At 39.9% G+C, this 25,229-nt stretch overlaps 1 protein-coding gene across 1 annotated transcript; it reads left to right on the forward strand.

Moving 5' to 3' along the window:
• Nucleotides 1–299: 299 nt before the first annotated feature.
• Nucleotides 300–12,020, forward strand: trhra (thyrotropin-releasing hormone receptor a). The gene is made up of 2 exons (XM_034612027.1): nt 300–1,476; nt 11,594–12,020. The coding sequence occupies exons 1-2, from the start codon at nt 667–669 to the stop codon at nt 12,011–12,013; spliced, it is 1,230 nt and encodes a 409-aa protein (XP_034467918.1). The 5' UTR covers nt 300–666; the 3' UTR covers nt 12,014–12,020.
• The last annotated feature ends 13,209 nt before the right edge of the window (nt 12,021–25,229 follow it).

A 25,229-nucleotide genomic window follows, 5' to 3' on the forward strand; every position in this document is an offset into this window, starting at 1 on the left:
TATCTTAATTTGGTTTTTCATTCTATTTTATTGCCCAATTTACATTTTCTCATCCACCTCATTCTGACCATCCCCTGGTGTCAAAGGTGGTTCTCCCCTGCGTGTGATCTAAAAAAGTTCATCTTGTCTTGAAATCCAAATGACAGGAGATAAAGTGTGACTTTCTGCAGTAAAACCCGTCAAGTGTCTTTGTGCAGTAAGAAGCACCCGCCTGCACCGGAGGAGGTAAAAGAAGGGTTTCAGTGTGAGTGCACCGCGAGCTGCTGTGTGCACAGTGTCTGAGAGGCAGGGCTGGGCGCTGGGCAGGACGCGCTCAGTCATGACCGGGTGAGCAGGGAGACAGGAGCGCAGCGCGGAGCGGAGCTGCAACACATCCTCGCTCTGCAAACTTCTACCAACAACAGCCGAGGCTTCACTTCACACTCTTTGTTTTGACGCGATGGAGAACTGTGCTGGAGTTTCATGATGCAGCATCACAGGCTGGATTTGGAGCAGACGCAGTGGGACTGGATTACCTCTGGATGAAGGGAAGTTTTTTTGCAGGATTTGTAAACGGGCTCCTGTTGGCACTTGTTGGCTCTTGGGGCCCTGATGATTTGATGTATTGATCTTGAATGCCTGGTGTGGTTCTCGTAAAGGCGCACAGAGTCCCAGCCTCCCGCTGTAATGGCAAACCTCACCATGGATAACATGACAGTGCTGAATGACACGTCGGTGCAGGACAATCACACCCTGGGCCAATGGACAGACTACACTGTAGAGTACAAGGTGCTCAGTGTGTTCTTGGTGTGCCTCATATGCGGGGTGGGGATCGTGGGGAATGTGATGGTCATCCTGGTGGTGCTGACCACCAAGCACATGCGCACTCCCACCAACTGCTACCTGGTGAGCCTGGCCGTGGCCGACCTGATGGTGCTGACGGCCGCCGGGCTGCCCAACATCACCGACGCCCTGTACGGCCAGTGGGTGTACGGTTACGCGGGGTGCCTGGGGATCACCTACTTGCAGTACCTGGGGATAAACGCGTCCTCCTGCTCCATCACCGCCTTCACGGTGGAGCGCTACATCGCCATCTGCCACCCCATCAAGGCGCAGTTCCTGTGCACCTTGTCCCGGGCCAAGAGGATCATCCTGCTGGTGTGGGCGCTCACCTCCGTCTACTGCGTCATGTGGCTCTTCCTGTCGGACACCAAAGAGTTGGTGTACGACAACGCGGTGCTGCTCAGCTGCGCCTACAAAGTGTCCAGGAGCCACTACCTGCCCATTTACTTCACGGATTTCGCGGTGTTCTACGTGCTGCCCCTCATGCTGGCCACGGTCCTGTACGGGCTGATCGCCAGGATACTGTTCCTGAACCCGCTGCCGTCCGACACAAAGGACGGCAGCACCAAGAAGTGGAAGAGGGAGATGAGCCAGGGAGGGAGGATGATCAGCTCCGGGGGCTCCAGCAGCACCACGGCGGCCTCCCGCAGACAGGTGGGCCACTGTTTGTTCACCAGCTCCATCACTGTGTTTGTGTAGCGGGAGGGAAAGGCAGCTGCAGCGCGACCTCAGGTCAGCTGCCCCCCCCCAGTTTGATCCTCCATCAGAAACTATAGTGTGATTGATCTGATTCAGCTCCCCTGCTTGTCAAATGACAATGTGGACATGATCTCATTCATACATTGCCCACACGTAGTATTTCAAAAAAGAGCCTTCCTTCATCATCTCATGATTTTCCCTCTTATAATCACTGACTGCTTGATTATTCCACTCAAAACCACTTTAAACTCCAATCTGTCCAACATGTCAAGTACAGTTTGGTTGAAAGACAGATATTGGCTCCTGAGTGCCGGTTGTGGTTTTAAGCTCTCCTTTATGAGCAGAGAATGACAAACACTAATAAACAGCACAACATTTTATAAATCTGAGGTAGATCACTTGTGTGTTGTAACTCCTCACTATGCACACTGCAATATATTGAACTTTTGACCTATTGCTATTGAAAGAAATTATACAGCGAGATTTTGGGATATTGTTTTATTGCCTATAGTTCTAACAGTAACTGAAACAAAATCCCCTCCCTAAAATACATATTTTGATTCACAAAATCTGGATCCTTATCCTGATCCGCACCAGATGCCACCTGTTCATACTCTACATGTGCCTGTTTCTTTCTCATGAAGATCCCTGCAACACCCAATGTTAAAGCAGATGAAACCAAACAATCCTGGATCTTACTCAAATGAGCTCCAAAAGTTATTCAGTCAAACATCTCATTTACAGCTGGTTGGATTTACACAGGATGCTTTGCCATCTTACATTTTAAATTTGGAAACTGCACAATTTAAGAAAGCTGTTATCTACATAGTTTGTGTTCTGGCATACATCTGCCTGTGTGTAGCTATATTTAGTTTTTTATTTTAATGATCTAAACCAGCAGTTCCATTGGAGAGTCTCCTAATCAAACCCTTCTGAGGGGTGTGGTTTGCAGCTCTACATCACATTTCTTTATTTGTGTATATAAATTAATATCTCTGAGTAAAGCAATCAAAATTAAATCTAGTCATACGCTATGTAATTTCAATCCTGGAGAAACTTGAATTAATAATAAAAAACCTCAATTTCACAAAACATGTTATGAAGCTAAATCTACTTTATAACATTAATGCAAGACGTTTTTCCCATTTGAATAGTTTATTTCTATTAAATTATCAGAGTGGTGACCCTTGCCTCAAAATACAGAAATGACCATAAAGCATGTGTTATTTCACCAGAAGTGTTTCATGTTGTATGTGTGTTTTACATGTAGTGCATATTAATATTACTAAAAAGTAAAGAAAGATATGTACAGTATGTCATTCTACTTAAAAGCCGATAGAGATCTTATCTGTGAGGGGTTGTGTGTAGTCAACACCAACAAAAGATCAACAGTTTCAAAAAATCTCTTGCATTTGCAGCTGAGCTCTCTGAGCCCGAACACATGGGAAATATAGGGAATATAACATCAGTCCCAAATCAGGTTTATAACAAATTCTCATTCAATTAGGAAAAGGAACAGAGTTTAATGGTGGTATACTAAAAAAATTATGTTAACCTTTTGAGCTGTTCTGCTTGAGCTCTATACCACAAGGACATGTAGCTATGTATGAAAAATGTGAAAAATAAAAATAAAAACAAAGAAAATATCCAAACAGGTAAAAGCTGACCCTGACTAGAGTTTAGTGAAGTGCAAAATCACTTTCCACTTTCTCAAAAACATCTTCTTAAATCTCTGACACACATTTATAGTAGAGCTCACAGTAAATAAGAGTCTCTGAAACTGATAAAGACAACAGGACCTATTTGGGTCAAATCCTGTTCATAATGATGGAACTCAGAGATTAACAAACCTTCAATTGACCTTTTTTACTTTTTGTGAATTGAGACTTTTCTTTTTAAGACACTGCATTATGACAAAACTCTTCCATCCTCCTGACGTAGTTGAAAATAACAGTGGATGCTCTGAGGCACAGACACTACTGTGGCAGACACTCAGGTAGATAGCAGAGCTCGACGTTTGTTTATCAGATCACGAAGGAGACGCTCTCCTGGAATGACAGGGGGTGTGGTGCCCCGAGGCAGCTCCATACTCTAAATCAGTTAACCCCAACCCAAATAGGCTTTTGGCTTGTTTTTTTATTATCTTAAACACACCCACCATGGTGTCTGCATTAAGAGCTCATTGTGGATATATAAGGAACAATCCCTACCATGTACGTTAGTGAATTACCCAAAGGTCAAGAAATAATGAGGACTGGGTGTCTCTCTCACTGGTGCCCCTTTCCAGTCCAATTAAACTCACCTCAGTGCAGCTCAAACACCACAACATAGATGCGGAGGATATTTAATTTCAAACCTGAAGTTTCACATCAGGATTATCACCTGGTTAATAATATATAACAAATCCAGGCTTTGTTAAATTTGTACAGATTTGAACAGTCTTCCAATTTGGAAATCAATCTGAATAAATAAAGAATGACTCATGAGGTGGTTTTAAAGTAGCAGTTCTTCCCAACACCTTTGCAGTTGTCTTTTCATAAATGTGATTAATTTATAAAGGCTGCAAAGCTGTATTGAAGCTCTCTTTTTTACATGTAAATATCTGCTCTATCAAATTATAATTATTCTTCTATCTAGATTGACCCTATTGCTTATTGAAACTACAAGGGCACTCAGAGAGCGCCTCCGCCAAAGCTGACAGGACACTTTATCATCGAATTGCATCTACATGTAGTGAGACTAGAAAAGTTCCGCAAACTGCTCCCATTAAACATGGGGAAAATATCCATTCTCCTATGAAGTTAAAAGGAATATTTGTCACTGTACAGAAACTGAAAGATCACCCTCCTAGAAATACTGATTTTGATTCACAAAATCTGGATCATTTTCTGGATCCACACCAATGGCATCTGTTTTTTTAGATACCAGTGAAATGTCTGTTCTAAACCTACCTGTTTGGAATTGGCTGTTTGTGTGGTCTGTGGTGATGCTGGATGCAGCTTATCTTTCCTGAAAATGTAAAAGTGACCTGCAGTAATTGAACCATGGCAAATAAAGACCTGCTGCAGGACTCAGTCCACAGAATCTTGAAGCTGCACCACCAGCTACACAAATAGCTTATCACCCGTTTATTCAAAGTTCAGTAACGCTCCACTCCGGTTTACGGACCCTGAACTGAAGTGTTGGCTGCTGTTGTCGTTGTGTCACGTGTGTTTATGAGTCCCAGCCACTACCTCTACAGATCGTTGGTCGCCTGTGTGATGGAAATTTGACCTGGTGAGACTTCTGAAATAAAGAGATTAGCAAATAATAGTCTTTTAAGTAAACTTTATTCCTTGCAAGGAAGGTCAGACAATCATACAGCATGCGAAGAGCATTCTGCAGAGGGAATGACAAAGCAACAGTTGCAGGCGTGTGCTTTTTATGCAGATGCAGTGAAGAGATGTGAACTATGTGTATGAACTGAGTGAATATTAAAATCCCAGGAGATAAGACCCAGACATAGGCTGAAGGCCTCTTCGAGGTCTTGGTGGGGGGAGACGAGCACAGTCTCAGTTTTGTGGCTCTGATGTCATCTTGGCATTTACACAAGCAGAAATAGTATGCATAAGCAGAGATAATATATAGTGTTGTATAATGGTAAAATTTTACACCTGTTTATTTAAAAATATTTATTTTGCAATCTATCACGTTTCCAAATTGCATCAAATTTGACACTCCACTTCGTTGCATGCGGAACAATACACATGCTAAGTGTGAAGGTAATAATTTGAACAGTTCTTGTGATTTCTGAAATCATTAGACAAAATTTTTTTTTAAACTCGCAGTGTTAAAGGAAAATGAAAACAAAATTCCTGGATCCCCCTATCTTAATTGAATCTGCGCGGGAAAGCAATGTATTCTTCCTTGGCCCACAACCAATTCTTCCAAGCTTCAAGAAAATCGGTTCAGTAACCTTTGCATAATCTTGCTCACAGACGGACAGCAATGAAAACATAACCTCAGTGTTGACGGTAATCGTGTAGATATTCAGATGGGAGTTAGTCGCATGAAACAACTAATCAGAATTGTTAAGCAAAATGAAAAACTGTTTCTTGAACAGCCTTGTCTGATTGTTCAGTGGAGGACATTAGATATTTGCTACTGTCTTCCCACTCAGATCCTTTGTATACTTGGATCACCTGGGTCCTGTGCTACGAAGCCAGATTTGCTTATTCAGGGTTTCTGGTCCTTTGAAGCTCGTTCACTTCTTATCGGGGTTAAATCACCATGGTAACTTCTGCTGAATGGCTGAACTGCTCCGGGGCAGGTAAAGTTGGTGATAAGAGATCAACCTGTATAAAAGCTCCGCCCACTGACCAATCAATTCCTTTGAAACATGACATCAGCGTTCTTGCAGCATCCCGTGGAGCTGGGTGTGGATTGTTAGAGTCTCTGAGGAGGACCAGGGTCTTCAGAGACCCACACAATCCTTTGACCTTCTCTGATGAGTATCTAAATGAAAGATATAGATCCTCATTGGAGAGAATGATAAACCTTTGTGAGCTGCTGGAGCCGAACATAACCACCTTGACACGTAGGAGCAATGTGCTCACAGTACCATAGACTGTCTGCGTCTACGCTCTACGTTCCTTTACTTAAATTACTGATATTGATGTACAGGGTGTGTTAGCGGCGGGACAACCAGACATAGTTAAATACTTTTATCCTTCCCTTTAAGTAGGTGAAATTTAATATTTATTTGGAATGGGGGATAGATAGTTTACAGATTTCATTTGTGACAGCCCCCATCCCTCCCTCTCCTCTCTCTCTCTCTCTCTCTCTCTCTCTCTCTCTCTGAGACTGGTGTAGTCAGCATTCACCAGAATGACACTGTTGCGCTGTGAGTTCTCTCCTAAAAGCGAAGGATAAAGGAAGTTTAAAACAATGTCTGGTTTGTTAAGTCAATGCCTGCTCTAACACACCCAGTACAACTCAATCTCTCCCTGTCTCCTAGATGCAAAGTGCGCACAGTCACGTTCATGGCGCACGAAAATAGATCCATATGTTTTTATTGACTAATAATAGCAAATGTTTCCACCCCGGTGTGTCCCCAGAGTCAGTGCAGATAGTGTGTGTCAAACTAAAGCTCATTATAGATGCTTGGTAAATTACACATTCACACAATAAGAGATGTTGTACCTGCTACCCTCTTCCTGCATTTAGCAGCTCTAACTGTGTTTCTTTTAGTCTGGATACTGTGTTTGCACTCCTCTTATTTTTCTAACATAACAGTTTTCTCCTTGTTGTGAAATATGTGGTCAGTTCACTTGTCCATGTCCGATTGGTCTTATGCAGTAAACACGCCCCTTTCATCTGCACACGCTCAGATTTGATGAGGAAAACCTGGTTTGACTTATCGAGTTCGTGGGACCGCTTAGCCTGATTGTGATTGTTAGGTTCCCCCGGTGATCGTAAATATATCCAGGGTGTGTTGAACTCGCTTCGTAGTAGAGACCTCTGGGTTGAGTCTACGTCATTGAGCCAGCCATATTCAGAGTACCCCTGGTGTCTCCACAGGAAATCTCTTTCTAATCTGTCATGTTTGTTTAGTGTGAAATCAATTAAAGGGACAAAGAAGGCAGCGAAATGATCAAAGTCTTGATCATTTCTGTGGTCAGCTCATTTGCATCAGGAGCTGTGGTGACTTGTCAGAGGCTTTTCATCAGAGGAGCAGTGAGCTCACTTTTTAAAGGACACAACCTTCAATCAGTAATCAACAGGGAAAGAGTTACACCTGTAAAGAGCAGCAGGATGCGTTCAAGTGTTCTCAGCTCAATCAAACCAAAGAAAGAGAGAAATGTGATGAAACAAAAAGACAAAGAATAGCTCTTAGTCCACAGTTTTTTGTGAGTAGTAGAGCATGTGGTGGCAATGACTTCTGCACCAAGTTTGTCCAAGCGGAACATTTCTCTCCAAACTCTGTGATGTAAAAATAAGACATTAAAGGACCAACAGACTAATGAGGGTGACTCATGGTCTTATTCTACATAGAGTCAGGCTGACGACGTCTCTGTGATTCTAGTTTGAATTACCTCCGCCGAGGAGCTCATTCACTCCTGTCCATTTGTCTGTGTGTTTGTAAGCAAGACTACACAACAGAACAGATTTCCATGAGAGTTCATAGAAGGATGTAGTATGGGTCAGAGAGGTACCCATTTAATTTAGGTGTAGATTCGGTTCAAGGGGCAGATCCAGGACTTTTCTTTCCTCTTGCTTTAACATTGTGAGATAGGGTGTTTTTTAACGTTTTCACTTTCTCATCATGAAACTTGATGAGAAAAATCTGACATATTTAGGGAACTGTTATCTATGTGTGTGAGAAATTTGGTGAAGCTTGATTGAATGTAAGACATTGTAACATTCTTGGAATTACAATTATTGATTGATTAATATGTGTTAGGCTTTCTAGGCTACGAGGGGATAGATGCCTAACTTGACTGAAATAACCAGGTTTAGTTTCCAGGATGTCATATGTAAATGATAATATGGGTTGTTTTTAAATATGTGACCATGTCCAAAAGTGCCACTACTATGGTTAAGATATCATTACATGTTAAGTAACTAAAATTATCTTTAATCTAAATTTTTCATAAGAATGATGTTTTGAATTCTGCTTTATAAAGACTGAACTCAACCCAGAAGAGACAAGTTTGTCGCAACTAAAAAAAAACGACTTCTTTTGACGTTAGCTGCAAAGTCACCTAAAGATGGTGGTATAAATGATTATCGTGTTTTATCATGTAAAGTGTGTATGTAGACTCTCAACATTGAATTCAGGAGATCTTTGTTGTCTTTCAAAAAGATGGAAGCTTATCGGCAAAATGTAATTTAAAGAAAATTCTCTCCGAACATGGGAAGAAACTAGAAAACATAAATGTAAGGAATTTATTAAATGTCAATTTCTTATTTTAAATAGATATGTTAGTTAAGCGTATAAATGAGCCACAGTTTTTGGTGCGTGTGTCTACAAAGGTCATCCCAACACACAATTAGTGTAGTTAGCTGTGTGAAAAATGCAGTAAAATAGACCTGGAGCATAAAACTATGCTTCGGGCTGTTTTCCACAGAGGTATAGTGAGCTGTTACGCTCAGCGTTCAGCTAATTGAAACATACATTTGAAGACATGCATGAGACGGACGACTGAACTGCTTTAGTGTTAGGGTCTGTAACAGAATGAAAAACAGGCACAAATGCAGTTTCATGATTAACTTGCAGTTTAACAGCTACTGTATATGAACATAGTTTTACTGAATGAGACCTCTTGGTATTATTTTCATGAAGATATCCAATTTCAGTAATTAATGGTGGTACGGGTTTTGTTTTGTTAATTTTTTCTTGGAATATTTGGCCTGTAACTTGAGAACTTAGTGGATCTTTGCTGCTCTTGAATGCGCCTTTGTGAGGATGAGGTGTAGCTGCTTTCCCTGCTGATTGATTATTGTGTGAGGTGCCCTTCAATAGCAGCACTCACTGACACTCTGATAAAGGCGCTGCACCACAAAGACATTGACAAATGAATCAAACGCTTTTGTGTGCTGCCCTTCTTTTCCTAATTCACTTGACGGCAAACAAACACACTGAGCTTTTTCTGAAAAAAAAAAGAGAACCAAACTAAATAATAGGTACAGGAGTGTTTTCTCTTTTGATATCTTGGGTTGGACCTAAGCAAAGTCAAGTCACCCCATCAATATTTAAGCAGCAGTGTGGCTGCACCATGTTAATCTGAATAGGCTTAGTCAAGTTGACTCAAGTCAAGGGTTTGGGTGGAGATGCAGCTGTGCTCACAGACCGGACACTGTTATTTTGGTCCGGTGGATTGAAGCTCTGTGACAATAGTTTTTAATGCTGGGCATATTGATCCTTTGAGCACCTATTACAACTTCTTTCGGGCTTAGTTCATTTAGTGACACCCATGGGTGCTCCAGGTAACAAGTAATAATAATAAAGATCCTAGAGTTCTCATTGAGCAGCTACTTTTGCTGTCTTCAGATAGAACTCATGAGCTCGTGGTGATGGAAGTTTTGTGCATTCACATTTCAAAATAATGTAAAAAATGAGTTCCCAACTGGTGACGAATTGCTGACAGCATCACTTAAACCACTGAACATAATCAGCTCTAAACAGTAGTTCACTCAGGAGAGACCCTCGACTCAACCGTTTAGCGCACAGAGAAAGTGATGTCAATGTCATAGTCTTTTGGCGTTTTAGACCCCTATGTGATGTCATCAGGATTAGAAGGGGGTGGAGCAGAACGTAGGATATGAATCCCCCTAGGGTCTATACACTGGGGGTGGTTGAGGATCCAGATGAGTTGATGATGATTCTGCTGAAAACTGGAGGAGATTGGGGTGGAAGTGGGTTATGCGCGTAACTGAATGACGGCTGACTGCGGAAGAGAGGAGAAGGGGTTTGACAGCAGCCGCATGATTGGCTGAAAGAGAGCAGAATCAGATTGACCATTTAAAAAGCCCACAATGAGCTGATTATTAAGCAAAGAGAGAGTGAGAGAATTGAGATTGATTGAATGGGGGGAAATCTTCCTGATTGAACTCACGCTGAGCTTCATTTTAGATGTCAGCTTTTCAATTAATAGACTTCTGTAAACTCAAGATGGTTTTACGATTAACATGCACATGTTTTAAATTAATTATATCACACCTGATCCTTTTCCTTTGCTCTACCGCAAATATTGGAAAGAGGTGTCAAGGTGCTCAAAACACATAAATATGAATTTAGTTATTTGAATCACAGGAATCTCAGGAAATGGGACCTTTCAAGGAGCACCTGAATGCAGAGTTAGTGTACACGGTACACTTAGAAGGCCAGCTGTCAGGTAATTTTATACGGCAAATGCAAAGGTATAATGATGGGAGATTGTATATTTGCATTTTACTCAGAGGTGAGATAAAATGCCGAAGAGAAACTCTGTGACTTTTATTATTTTAACTTTTAAATTCAACAAAAAAATGTACTCTCATGGCTTCTGCCATTTCTGAAAATCTTAGTGAACACGTCACAACTCATGAACTCAGATCTGTCAGAAAAAGGATGAGAGGGTTGTTCATACGGACTCTTCTTGTGAGCACTGAAACACGACTCCATTTGAAGACAGCAAACAAAACAGAAGAGCAACATATGTGCCCATTTACAGTCCTGACAAACTCCAGTTTTGTTTCCCCACACACACACATACAGCAATAAAGGGCACAGTGGAAGTTGGTGTCGTTGGTTACATTACTGAGAAACTGGTGGTGTGGAGCCTGCTGGCTGCAGCTGCTTGTCAAAAAGCCAAACATGACGCCTTGTTTCTGTGTGGATTCATTTTTGATGAATGATCGTTGTCAGCGCGAACATCTGTAACAAATATGTTGCCATATATTTGTGATTGCTCGACAGTAAAAGCAGCAGCAAAAGTTCTGTTCAGTAAACTTTGAGATTGTCATGAATTAAATAGAAAAAAACAGTAGTGCTGGATTACAAATGTGTATCCCTTGTGCACAGAAAGATCTCTTGAATACTACAAGTGTAACGGCTCATTCCTTGATAAAGAATTTTCATTAATGGCATTTTTACATGTGTCAGTAGGAAAACCACAAGCGTAAATACTAAGAATACTGTTTGCTGCATTCCATTTAGCTGTCATGTGAACACGATATCTCAAGAATGCTTCCAGGGGATCCTTTCAAATTTGGTAGAAACATTCACTTGTATTCATGGATGAAGTGATTAGAATTTGGTCAAAGGTCAAGGTTACGGTGATTTAAAAAACAAAGTTTTTGATCTTGTGAACGCAACATCTCAGAAACATCTTGAGTGAAATTCTTAAATTTCTGAACAAACATTCATTTGGACTCAAAGATGAATTGATTAGATTTCAGTGGTCAAACGTCACAGTGACCTTATATGAGCCTGATATGAATATAAGTAGAAGCTTCGCTGGTTGGTGAAGGCTGCAACCACAGGACTGTTTTCTAGTCTGTCATTTGATTTTGTTGCTGCAATTACTAACTCACGACTGAACTTTATTAGGTGACCAAGATGCTGGCTGTGGTGGTGATCCTCTTCGCCTTGCTGTGGATGCCCTACCGGACCTTGGTGGTGGTCAACTCTTTCCTGGACAAGGCCTACCTGGACACCTGGTTCCTGCTCTTCTGCCGTCTCTGCATCTACTTAAATAGTGCCATCAACCCGGTCATCTACAATGCCATGTCCCAAAAATTCCGTGCCGCTTTCAAGAAGCTGTGTCAATGCGGCACCCAGCGCATGGAGAAACCAGCCTCTTACAGTGTGGCACTCACCTACAGTGTCATCAAGGAGACGTCCAATGGTGAAAGTCCCGACCACTTCACTACAGAAATGGACGCGTTCAACACACCAGCAGATCAGTACCGACCCACCAAGAGGATACCGTATGTGGAGCCTTCCCCTGGCGGTGATGTCAAAGTATGAATAAAACCAAACATGCTCCACCGATCAGCAGATATCAGAGACTGACAGCTGCAGTATGGATTAAGTCACCCAGTGGACAGTCCAGTCAGTTCTAATTTATCTGAGGAGTTTTCTCTCTGAAATGTTTCGTTTACTTGACAAGCCCATTTACCAGATGCCAGATAGGTAGGAGAAAAATGAGCTGCTTTGTAGTTTTTTAGTATTCTGTACAGAAAAACTAAAAATTAGTTATCATGAGCTGTTTGGTACACCTGCACAGCACTGAAGAGCGGAAAACACCTTTTTAATGAAATGTGGCTGGAAAATGGGAAACATGCACCCAACCCTAATAGTATATGATGTAATGCAGAAACATGTTTTGTATAAACATTAACCCAAACTGTCACAGAAAAAACTTGCATGAGAGCAGCATGAGAGCAGTTAATCATCACCTTGGTTTGGTTTAAGCAGACTTCCTCCACATTTACAGTAGCAGCCTCTGTTGAACCAGTGGATATTTTAGGGCTGGGTATGTCAATATTTATTAAAATATAAGTTTAGTTAATCATATTCTGTTCAGCTTGAAATTCAAATGTAGTCAGGAGAAAATTTGAATCAAGCACATAGTGTGGTTTGTTGCCTCTGTGTTTTCTGAATATCATATCTAATGGGGAGAGGTGTAGCCAAAGTATCTCCACACCACATGTATTTCTACCTCGTGAGCGCTTGAGCTTTTGTTTTCTGTGCGAACACGGTTTCCGCTAACTCAACCAACCTATTTATGGAAGGTTTGTATCGTTGGGCAGTAACACAAAACAATTTGCAGTAACTTGATGGATTTGTGTGTTTACAACTCGGAATTATTAATGAAAATTCAAAGGGATTGCATTTGTCACTAACTGTCTTAGTTGGGGAGGCAATTAGCTATTAGGAAGATAATGCTCTTCCCAGCGACTGACATTATTTTACATACATTCCTTTATTAGCTACTTTGCTAATGTCAATCAACTGGGTAAGGCTACATTCAGGAATCAGTTATTATAGCTGCAGAGTGTTGAACAATAGACTATATATAAAGATGGACAATGGGCCACCATCTTGCACATTTGGTGCCAGAGTCTGCACAGTAGTGATAGGGGGAGGGAGCCGAGGCAGCAAGGTCCAGTCGCTCAGCTGTCAATCATGACGTTTCACTCTGATTTTATCGCATCGAATAACTAACCAAAACCAAACTTACCCACAAATAAGATAAGAACTACCTGAAATGACAGAAACCATCTTTGAGAAAAATCTGTATGTACTTTGACTTTGCAGTTTGGCCCATGTCCACTAACATGGAGGATACAGGATTTATGACCTATGCTGCAGCCAGCCACTAGGGGGCTTCTGTGAACCATGGAGCAGTCATGTCGTCCATCTTTGTATACAGTCTATGTTTTGAACCCTGCGGCTCCCCTGTGAGGACAGGACTTTCACGCAGTAATGGCAGCGAATTTTAACTAGCTGTTGATTGTGATTAATTACAAGCTTTTTTGGCAAAGCACAATATCTTATTTTCTATATTTATTTGAGCTTTTAATTGTTTTCTTTCTCTGCACTTGGTATATACATAAAATGTATTATGTGTGTGTGCGTGATGTAACTAATTAGATTTTCTTTTGAGTAATTACTAAAGAAAGTATTTTTAATATGTTTTGTGTAAATGTTTACGCAAACTGAATATGACAGCTTTGTCTTCGTGTTGGGTTGTTGACAAGCAATGCAAGTTATTGCCAGTAAATCAGTGTCTAATGTTTTTAATCATGGAAATGTTCTTTTCTGATCAGTGTTTATATTGTTTCCATCACCCAGCCCTAGGATATTTTTGTACCAACAGTACCAGTGCTTAACAGATTACTTGTAGCAAACAAACGTCCTCTTTGTTCATGTACCTCCCCAACAGAAGCCATGTAATCCAATTGACTCGAAATGCTCAACACCGTGACATTTTAATCTTGCTACTAGAGAGAAAAGCACTGACATGGAATTACATGACCTTTCAAAAAGGTCCAAGCAAAGAAAGGGACGGACATCAAGGACACATGACCTGCTTTGTTGATCGCCTAAAATCTTATGATTTGAGAGAAAAAAACGACATATGTTTGCTTTGGTCTCTCTGAAGGCGACCACTGTGGACTCTCTGAGGAGCCAGTGAAGGACCGTGACCAATGTATAATAAGGATATTAATGAGGAAGAAATGTGTAAGCCCAATGTGCAGATGGCGAGACTGGTTGTATAAGGGTCAAATAACTCTTGTGGCAGTAAATCACGGATATTGGGTTAGAGTGCAGTACTTTTCTGTGATTTATCTGCCAGGCTAAACCACGGAGCAATGACGGAATGTGTAAAAAGATCTCGAAAAAAGTGCCATTCTTGAGCTGGTGCAATTCAGTTTCTAAGTAAAGAGCTCACCCTGCCATTAAAAGAGAGAGAAGTCCTGCAGTTTCTTTAGCCTGGTACAGGTGTAAATTGAAGAGCACTCAGAGGGTATGGAAACTGAGTGAACTTAATGAAAGGGAAATGTTTTCATACAGAACAGCAAGCTTTTTCCATCTTTATTGTAGTTGTCTGAAATTGATTGTGAAGTGCAATGTGAAGTTAATTAAATATTGTGTTATGTGGGTTTTTTCATGCCAGGGAGTGCATTTTTTTAATATCTCATTTAATCCACCATTCCATCGATGTGTTTTCTATCATTTCAAACCAGTCAGTGGAAGCTAACAATCTCCAGAGTGGAACGACTGAGAAGATGTTGTTGTTGATGGTAGATTGTAGCGTAAGGTACCACTACTTTGTGCACTTTTTCCTCCTTTTTTGTTGAGACATAGTTCAGCTAATATTTTGGGGAACTAGAAGCTGTGTTGGAGACATTTTCTGTTCTGCATGGCACACAGTCTCCAGCATGAACACAAGATTTTGTGATGTGAACACAAAGATGAGAAAAAGCTGAAACCTGGTGTATATCCATCAAAGACCATGCTTTGTGCACATTTCAGTCTAAATGTAGCTTTTTTCTGCTTTTTGCTGTTTGATGGATTGTTTTGTATTTTGTATTGTTGCTTGCCTACAATAAACCCACAATAATTGCAGGGCCTTTTGAGTGGTGTATTATTGCGTCATCTCAACATCTCCTACTGTGACTTCTTTTGTTCCTGACTCTCCGCCACCAGCAGCCATCAAGGAAACGGTCTCCTCCACAATGCTGCAATGAATCAGGCAGATGGCTTCTGTATGAGCCACAGCGGCACAGAGGGCATCAATCAGAGGGTCGATGGCTTCATTTTGAAGTTACTTAGCATGTGGTGGCTTGCTTCAACATAAATTCATCATTGGAGGCTAACTGCACTGTCAACAATCAATATGACATCCCCATGAGATTTATGCTCACTGCAGATCTCTGACTCATCAAACCTTCCTCATCTTGAAGAAATGATAATGCCTACCCTGGTGTGTATATTACAGTAATTACCAATGCAAAATTATGGATCTGAAAAGAGCTTAATGTACTTGGAATAACTTAAGAACATAAATTAGCAGCTGTTGTAACATGTCATCAGCTGTGTGAACAGCCATACATTTCAATGCCACACATTGTGTTTCAACCTACTACACTACTACACTGATAGAGTAGTGTTCCTTTGGCAATCACACATTACATTGCATATGTGTCTAAATGCCCCTGGGCAAAAGTATAACGCTGGATAAATGTGAATGACGTGACTTTTAGTTTGTATGTACGAGGAGTAGACCTTCCAGATGAAACAGCAATATGATTTATTTTGCATGACACCGCAGTTCATGCAAACCTCTCAAATGTCACCAGATATCAGACTACACAATATCAGTGCAAAATACGCAAGGCTTTGGAACAAAAATGAGAATCAGAATCAGTTATAATTTTGTAATATCCAGATAAATAAACCCGTATGTCAGAACTTTTGGCCGCGCCAGTGGCAAGACCCCTCATTTATTGATGTCTGTCAGTCTGTGGTTCTACCACTTGAGTCCTATCTAAGCTGTGATTGATTTAATTTTTTTTTTTTCAGACATCCATCAGAGGATGAATCTTTTCTGCAGTCATTTAGCTGATCCCCTGACTTTTCATTTTGGACCAGCATCCGTTTGTCAATTATTGGATAGATTTCAATTATTTGTGTCCCTTGTCCCTCTAATCATAAATTGCAATACTGTAGTGGTTGTATTGCTGTTTAATCTTGTTCAAAGAAAGCAGAAGTTGGTAATCCTGGAAAAGTTAGCCAGAGCAGGCTACACTTTGAAAAAATTACAGAGATACATCCCACCCCCTCCCATTGGCCCTCTCGTCAAAGTTACGCCCCCAAAACAGCTGAACAAGCACTGCCTAAAAACTGCTAGAGGCTTTTCTATGACACACTGGCAATCATCTCTGCTTCAGGGTCCCCAGGTGAGGACTCCCGTCATGCGCAGTGACACCAGCCTATCATTTCATTTGATTTAAATGACGTGATTTGGTTGTTTGGTTGTTCGTGTTTGGCAACAGACACCAACTTAAAAAGATAAAAAGTCAGATGTCATCAGGACGAGAAGTGGATTTGAACAAATATGATAAAAAGTGTTTCAGAAGCTGTGGCAAAGTCCCATGCTCCCGGAGTCTCCCACACACAGCCAGAGACGAACATGCTGCTTTTCAGCATATTTTATTAATCACACAGTGCAAACATAACTTCCCACAGACTCAATTCAAAAGTGTCTCTTGTGTCTCAGTCCTGAGTGTCCCAGTGAGGCAGCTCAGCTGCTGCCTTTTAAACCTGAGGATCAATCATCTAACAGCTCTGACCTGCGCTGATAGATCCTCTGGTACAGGTGAAGGTGCTCTCCCAGCCACCTCACTTCCAAGAAGCAATTTACCAACTTCCAAAAAGTGTCATGTTACCATGCTGACTTTAGCCCTGAGCTCAGAGCCCTGTTGGGCCTATAGGCTACAGCTTCACAGACCTGTTGGCATTAGATAGACTCCTGTTGGTAGACTCCTCCTACTCTTGCTCCTCTCACATAGTTTGATTAATGTGAAAGTTCTATTGTATTTGATAATCATGTGATCTTTGAGCACCACCTTTGGGTCGGGAGTCGACCCCGGAAAATGACAGAGGTCACCGTTTTAACAAATTTAACAAAATTCTCATTTCTTTTCAGTTCAAACCTGATTGAAATCTCCACTCTGCAGTTGACTTATGGTGATTTTACTTGTCAGTATTCTGTAATTTGGTGCTTCCATTCAGAAAAGTATTCGTCCTCAAGCAATACATTCATACTGAAACTCTCATGCATGACCTTTAAATCAAAGATCTACCACACGTGGTTTGCATTGCCCTGCACTGAAACATGATTGATCCATTGGAGACACAGCTGAATGGAGACGTTCCAGGTGCTAGGAGCATTTTGGGCAGAATTGGAACTCTTTGTGTTTCTAATTCAAGGTTAATGAAATGCAGGCTTCACCGAATGGATAAAGTAATATTGGTGTACCAATTACAGTTTTCTTTACTAAACCATGTTTTTCCACTCACTAGATTTGGAAAAATCTATCAAGGCAGCGATATCAAAAAGGTTTACTTGCCAGGAAAAGCTGCTTTGATTTTGCTAAAGACTTAAAGATCTAAAGTGTATGAAAATGAGCCATTGACCAGAACTGGAGTGGTCGAGATGATGAGGCATGAGAATAAAAGCCTCAGCAGTGGACAGCTGCACCAGTGAAATGGCACTGGCTTTATAAACCTTATTTATTGGCCTGGCTCTGCCTACCAGCCCCATTTCATTTGAAGCGCTGTACATTTTTATGTTCTTTTTGACGATGACAAACAAGAAGGGAAATTATGCTTTGCCAGCAGAATGCCAACAAATTTGCACGAGCAAAGAACTCTACTGTGATAATTCAACATTTTCCTCTTGTGCAGGATTCCAGCCATTGGCTCTGACATCGAATTATGGCTTTTGTCCCTTCCTTTCTCTTCATTTACATGCTTGTCGATGTCTTCAGAAGTTCTCTATGTTGTTATTCTTGGACTGAGAAGATATACCATTTGAATGAGTTTTCCTTCTGCAGATTTATGTTTTACCATTAATGTGATGGAGAAAGCGACACAGAGATGTGTAGCTTGAATTGTATGGAAAATATTTTTAGAGGTAGGCTTTTTCCCTTTATACACTTTTATAAATCTTTCAACAAGGTAAAATCATGATGTACATACCTTCAACTTCAGTCTGTAACTATAAAATAGTTTGCTGCTCCGGGGGTTTATTGACACAATCCAAATCAATGAAGGTGGAAATGCTGCCTTAAAATTGTTGTTTTAAGTGTAGTTGTTGAGACTGACAAGCTCTGCATTAAAAAACATCCTACCCTTTAACAGCAGTGCCTTGTAGAGGAAAAGCCTTCACGCTTGACCTCCCCGGGTCTTCACCAGCACACAATCATTACTTTTGGATGAGTTATTGAGCCCCTGTGTTCAAGTGTAAAAGCAAAAGAAAAAGCCAAAGTGTGATTGATCAAGTTTCTGAACATGCGTGTTCATCATCTCACCCTTCATCCTGTACTCTGTCCCTTCTGCTTTGTCCTTGGTCAACTATGAAACTACTGAACTCAAACTCATTTGGTTTAGTGGAACCAGCCTTGTATGATTTTTATTTTTTTCGGTGCAGCCTCAACTCAAAGATAGTTTAAACCTAATCTCCTCATTAAATATGCGAGTCTCACAGTCTCCTGATCTGTGCTAAACATTTTTACCTACAGTCGAAAGCATTAAATCGAGGAAGGGTCTAAGAAAGGGCTATGTACCTCTTAACACCCTATCTCACCATGTTAAAAAAATTTTGAAAAAAACCTTGATCTGACTATTTGATCGAATCCACTATTAGGTCACCCTCTACTCCTTCATAATTTTGTGGAATTCGATACAGTAGTTTTTTTTATATAATCCATGCAATCCAACAAATAGAAAAACACAGAGGATGTTAATATGTTTATGAAGCAGACAGCTAGAAATCTTGGTGTCATATTTGATGCAGACCTCTGTTTTGATGCGATCCGATTTACATAAGGTTATACATGCTTTAATTATTTGTTGCCTGGACTACTGTAATGCACTTTATGCTGATATCAGTCAGAAATCCATTCACCAACTCCAACTGGTGCAAAACACTGCTACCTGAATTTGAACAGGCACAAAGAAATATGAAAACATGACTCCTGCGTTAGCCCACCTAAACTGGCTGCCCCCTTTTAAGATTTTACTTAAGCTTTAAATGGCCTCGTTCCAAATTACTTAAAAGATTGATTGGACTCCTTATGTCCTCAAGCTCTCTCTGACCAGTGGATGCAGCTCTACTGGTTGTTCCCAGATCCAGGCTTATGACTAAAAGTGACTGGGTCTTTGCTGTTCTAGCTCCCAGACTGTGATACACTCTACCTATTGCAATCAGACAACATTATTACTATTGCAATCAGACGGGCAACATTGTTAGCATCATTTAAATCTCATCTTTAAACTTTCCTTTATCGCAAAGCATTTATGAATACTTAATACATAATACAGATTTTGTCTTCCCACTCTTGACATTTTACCAACTTAAGTTTATTTCACATCCTAATGTTGTTGTTGTTCTTCTCTGTAAATTACTTTGTAACCTTGTTAAGAAAAGTGCTATAATTTTAAACAAATGACTGTTGAGACCTTTTACAAATGTTGTCATAATCTTTTGGTTTTATATGCAAAATATTTTCAAAACAAAAATTCACCTCAAAACCCTTCTAAGACAAATCAAATGCTAATTCATTAATGCCTAATAAATTGAGTCACATAAATATAAGAATTAAGAAAACAAGTAAAAAATCAACCCTGCAGCATTTGCTAATTAAATCATTTACAGTGTAGGAAAAAACTAAAATGATTTGATTTAAACTAAATTTAGATGATTACTGATGATCTTTATTTAAAATCTAGGCCCAAGTATGTTTCAATCTCAGCAGAACCTCTTATGATGAAGAGGTCATTAGGGTTTAAGGTAAATTAACTATCTAGTTAAGAGCTGCTTCCAGGCAGCACTACTTTCTTCAAATAATGCTTCTGAGATGAGAGTGTAGGATGATGATTTACTTCACATTTAATGAGTGGTGCTTTGAGATTAATGCTAATGCTGCCATCATGTTATATTGTTTAAAGGTTAAATTGTTTGTTTCATTATGAGTAACCGAAAATGAAAAAACATCTACGTCAGTGTCTGACTCGTAATTTTTAGACAGGAATGTTTCATGCAGACAATATTTCCCACTTAGAGAAGAGAACTAAAGACGTGTCAAACTGAATCGCTGCAAATGCACCAATAAATAATCCAATATTTACACAGGTGCAATCAATTCGGATCATTTTATATGAATTGTACTGTTTTTCAACAATGTAACACTGAAAAGGATTTGTGCTGATTGACTGTGGCTTTCCTTTCACTTCAGCACGGCCGGCCTGTGTGTTTCCTCAGCTGCTGTTCCAGATTCTGTTCCTCACATGTGAAAAGTGTCATATGGCTGCCTATTGAGCCTCGGGTCATTTAGCTCCTATCTGCGAAGATGCTCTTGGGTTGTACAGTTCAAACAGCGCAGACCTGTTCCTCATGAACACAATGATTTGTGGGTATTTGCTTGACATTGTTGCTGGCAGTGGTATTAGCCTCGTGTTGACAGAGTCTGTGATTAGTATTAAAAATTTCCAGGCGTTAAATGACGGAAACTGTTAATTAAAGAATGATAACTTTTTACATCATTGTCATTCAACGATATAGTGCAGGGACTCTTACAAAAGAGAGGGGCATAATAACATGATGAGAATGAGGACGTCATTGAAAAATTATCAGATGATTCAAATATTTGCAGATAAATAAGTAGTACGTGTCGATAAGAGACACAAAAACAAAGCAGCTCTAACAGAAGAGAGCTGTGTAAATTTCCCTTTTGACTTGATGGGATCAGTGTCAGGTGTGTGTGTGTGTGTGTGTTCAGTGCAGCACATTAAATGTCCAGCTCACATTCCTGTCATATTGTTGATGAGGTGAGCAGCAAGGTGCCCAGTGACCTTGGCCCTGGCTGTCTGCTATTGACAGGTGAAGGAAATGTTGCTGAGCAACAACAGCAAGCTAACCCTTCCTGTCAAAGCCTTTAGCTTCCCACTAATCTTTTAGGAATATTAATGACCTGTTGTTAAAGTTTTTAATTACATCCTTGAGCCTTAATATATCCATGAGGACGGTATTTAAATTTGATTAATAATCTTTGATGGATCACATAGCTTGGTGATTATTTCATGCAAAATAATGAAGACTACGTCCATGATCATTTCTTCATGAACGTTCCAGTTCCAGTTATTCTAATGATTAATTGATTTCCTTACCCTAGCCATTTTCTGCATTCAATAGCGGAACAATACATGAAAAATGACAGCCCCCCCAGGCAAGAAAAATGATTCATTTTATAAGCAGTTGTGTACAAACAACACAATAAAGATAATATTTGTTTAATGTGGGTTGTATAGCAGAATCTGTTGTTTTTAAAGCTACCATAACCTTTTTTTAACAGACTGCATAAAATATGAAATAAACTATGATTAAGGTGGGAAAGAAAAGTGTTTTTTTTTTCTTTTAATTGAATGAAGCATAGTTTAAAGATGGGCCTTTCTATTGTGAAATGTATTACAAAAACAAGACTTAAGAATTCAGTGGCATATCTAGTATTTTTGTAAATCAGGGGTCATTAAAGGGCCACAATTTACACAGAGGGAAAAATTATTTATCCAACATCCATGCACAATGCCTGACTCGCAGGACATCCCTTGTTTACTGTTTATAGATCTATAGATTTGAGCAAAGCCACACATCATTGAAAAAAAAAGTCCTTTATTTGAAAGGGATGTATAATTTAATTAAAATACATAAAAAATGTCTATCATAATAAACTGTTTGACCGTCTTTTACTTACCCATTATTGTATGAGCCATGATAAAGTCAGGTCAAAACAAGATGCACTCATGACCCTTAAAATAGTGCAGGATTAATATGATGCACTTCTGCACTTCCATCTCACACACACACACAAACACTTTACAGCACTGAGATGGTGGAGATAAAAGGCAGGAGCAGGTGAGCATTGAAGAGCTTCTTTCATTTAGTCGACCACTAATCCTTAGATGAACAGAGCCCTGGTCAGACCTCTTCAGTCTCTCCCTGTTAGATTCAAGGCCATGAGAAGTGCTTTTTATTTCACATTTAGCTTCAGCATGATGCTAAAACCATTTTAAATAAAAGGTTTCCCTCATTCGTCTATACTATACACTAAATGAAGACAAATTGAAATGGACTTTTAGAATTTTTCTTCCATATAATCCAAAAGCAAAAAATAAATATCACATCAACGACAATATTCAGACCCTTTATTCAATACTAGGATCAACTTTGTTGTGTGATACAAACACAGGACATCAGCATCACCTCCTATGCTGTGATCATGAGGCCAACTGGCTGCGAGGTCATGGCGTATAGATGCTGGTTGATCATATGACATCACCCATCATTCCCAAGCCTTAAGAACGTCTTCCTATGATGATGTGCTCACATGTTTTTATCAGTTACACCCTAATGGCCAAAAGCCAAATATTGATATGACTCTCATTGCCATTTACACAGTCTGTTTATTCACCCCAAATATGTGTTCCTTGTGATGAGAATCCTTTTTAGGCTTATCGAAGACCAGATGTCCCAGATGCATTCTGGACCATCTGGTGGGCTGCATACTGGGTGACTTAAGGCCTGATTTTTCTTATGTCGTAAAGTGCAAATAGGGGCTGGGGGACAACAGCTACAACATGGTCAGAAAAGGATAGAAGCTCATCAAACATGACACCCAGGTTTCTTGCAATCTTAGTAGGGTGAGAGATGAAGGGCCAGTATTGATGTTGATATGGTGTTGACAGGTTTAGAAGACGGAGGAGAACAAATGACTTCGTCCAAGTCCAACACTCAAAACACAACATTTTGTGCAGGCCACCATCTATAACACACTGATGAAGACGAACAGCACACCTTAAAGGGGAAAAGGACACTCAGACAGAGCTCAAATTAAACTCAATGCTCAGTGAATCGTTGTTACTCTTTCGTGGTTATAATCTATCCGGAAAAAAGTGGCAGAAATGCTGCAGCAGCTTTTCTCACCATCAAACATATTTTGAGGCCACTCAACTGCAGAAATTGCAATCATCATTATTGTTTTCAGCATGACTTTCTGATTACTTAACCATGCAACTACTGAAAATGGTTGTTAACTTGAAATTAGATCAAATAACAGTTGAGATTTGATTTACTTGAAAGTGTGAAATAATATCATTTGGACTTGATATGGTTGCTTTTGATAACAAGAATTTATCAATCCACAAACTAAAATTAGACTGAACACAATATGAAATCATTGTCAATACACAAAAAAATCACAGTTGTGATATCCAGGTACTGGCGAGAATATATCCCCATGTATTGTTTTGTTAATATTGGCCAGGAGCCAGTTCAATGTAGAGGGGCTTCTCTACGAGGGCGATAACATGAGGATATTTTCCATCTTTATCCTCTGAATTAAATTGAATACCAAGTGTGACTGAAGAAACTCTCTGCATAGCGCCATCATCTGAATCTAGGCTCAGTTTATGTCACAGAGATATTTTACAACACAGACAGAGCTGTCCCTCCCTAAGCATCATGTATTCTGCTATTAACGACAACCAGAGGAGCCGTAGAGGTTATCAATTAAAGCTCGGTAACATTAAGTTTTAACAGGTTATCAAATTCAAATATGTTTGAAAAAAGACTACACAGGATTCAGCTGATGTTATTGGTAAAACCCTCACATTTCTAAGTGTTGACAGAAGAATTATCCCTACAGCACAGTGTGTTTTAATAATTTACGTAGAATATATGTACATGTATTCATCTTTAAATATATTTCGTCCGTGCAACTTCTTAGCAACTACTGTTATTAGCTATATATATTCACCATTATACTGACTTTTCACCATGTTCATTTTCTGAATCACGTTGTATAAAGTCTCAACCGTAAGTTGATATTTAGTTTGTAATGTTTTTTTTGTAGACCAGGCCTGTGTTGTATCACTGATGTACTGACAATGAGAACTCTGTAGATCTGTGTCTCGCAGCTTGTGCCTCAAGTCTGTATCAACTTCCAGCAGCGAACTCTCTGCAGAGGCTGCAACACATGAGATCTACAATACCTGACCAATGTGTCTGAATATTCTTTATCTTTTATGTAAATACGTGTTCTTCCTCTTGAGAAGACCACAGGAACAAGATCACATATAGGATCACATTGGAAGTAAGACTTGACCCTGGTTATTTAATTCTTGACAACACATTGTTGCAGATTTATAAAGCCACTGGATTCACACATCTTTTATTTTTGTTTTGGTCAATTTGCACACCCCATACTTCCAACAGATGAAATCAGTGCATATTCTTATCCACTAATGTCCATCTTCTGAATTTTGTTTTCAATCCAAATATTATAATTATTATAAAATACATTTTCAGTAACTGTTTATTACCTCTAAACTGGATTATTACAGTACTTTTAGAGGTCTTTCATATTCCCATCAAGACCCTGACATGTGTACATGAAACCGGACATGTACTTTCAGGAATCTCTCCAAGTTAGTTATTTCTTCATGAAAATACAAATCAAACATGTCACAGAGGGGAAGCTGGATCAGGTCTAGACCTGCTGACTCCCCTCCATCACAGATTAAAGCTGACAGTATTCCTCTGGATACCTTCCAACCACACACAGATTGACAGTAATTGCCTGGATGTGTGGGAGTCAGGAGGGGTCTACCTCATCCAGAGTTAAACGAATGGTATTGACAGATTTGTTTGTCTGGCTCACTGGAAATCAAACTATTGACTGTATTACCTCAAGGAACTATTGTACACAAAAGGCCACATTGTTACTGCTCCGGTTGAATTTGTTATTGTCACTGAAGTATATAACACAACATAGACGCAGTTTGACCTTTACTGGAGGTGGAATATCCGGACAGGGATGACTTTGTCAGTTTTCCGATATGACCTTTGATTTGTTCATAATTGAATACACCATTTTTGGCCTTTTGCCATGAG

This window comes from Hippoglossus hippoglossus, chromosome 16, assembly GCF_009819705.1.
Source record: "Hippoglossus hippoglossus isolate fHipHip1 chromosome 16, fHipHip1.pri, whole genome shotgun sequence".
In the NCBI taxonomy this organism is placed as follows: Eukaryota; Metazoa; Chordata; class Actinopteri; order Pleuronectiformes; family Pleuronectidae; genus Hippoglossus; species Hippoglossus hippoglossus.

Bases quoted from the DNA above. Each gene is read 5' to 3' on its own strand.
- trhra (XM_034612027.1), top strand. From the start codon at position 667: ATGGCAAACCTCACCATGGATAACATGACAGTGCTGAATGACACGTCG. The intron at 1,477-11,593 runs GTGGGCCACTGT...GAACTTTATTAG, and splicing joins CGGCGGCCTCCCGCAGACAG to GTGACCAAGATGCTGGCTGT.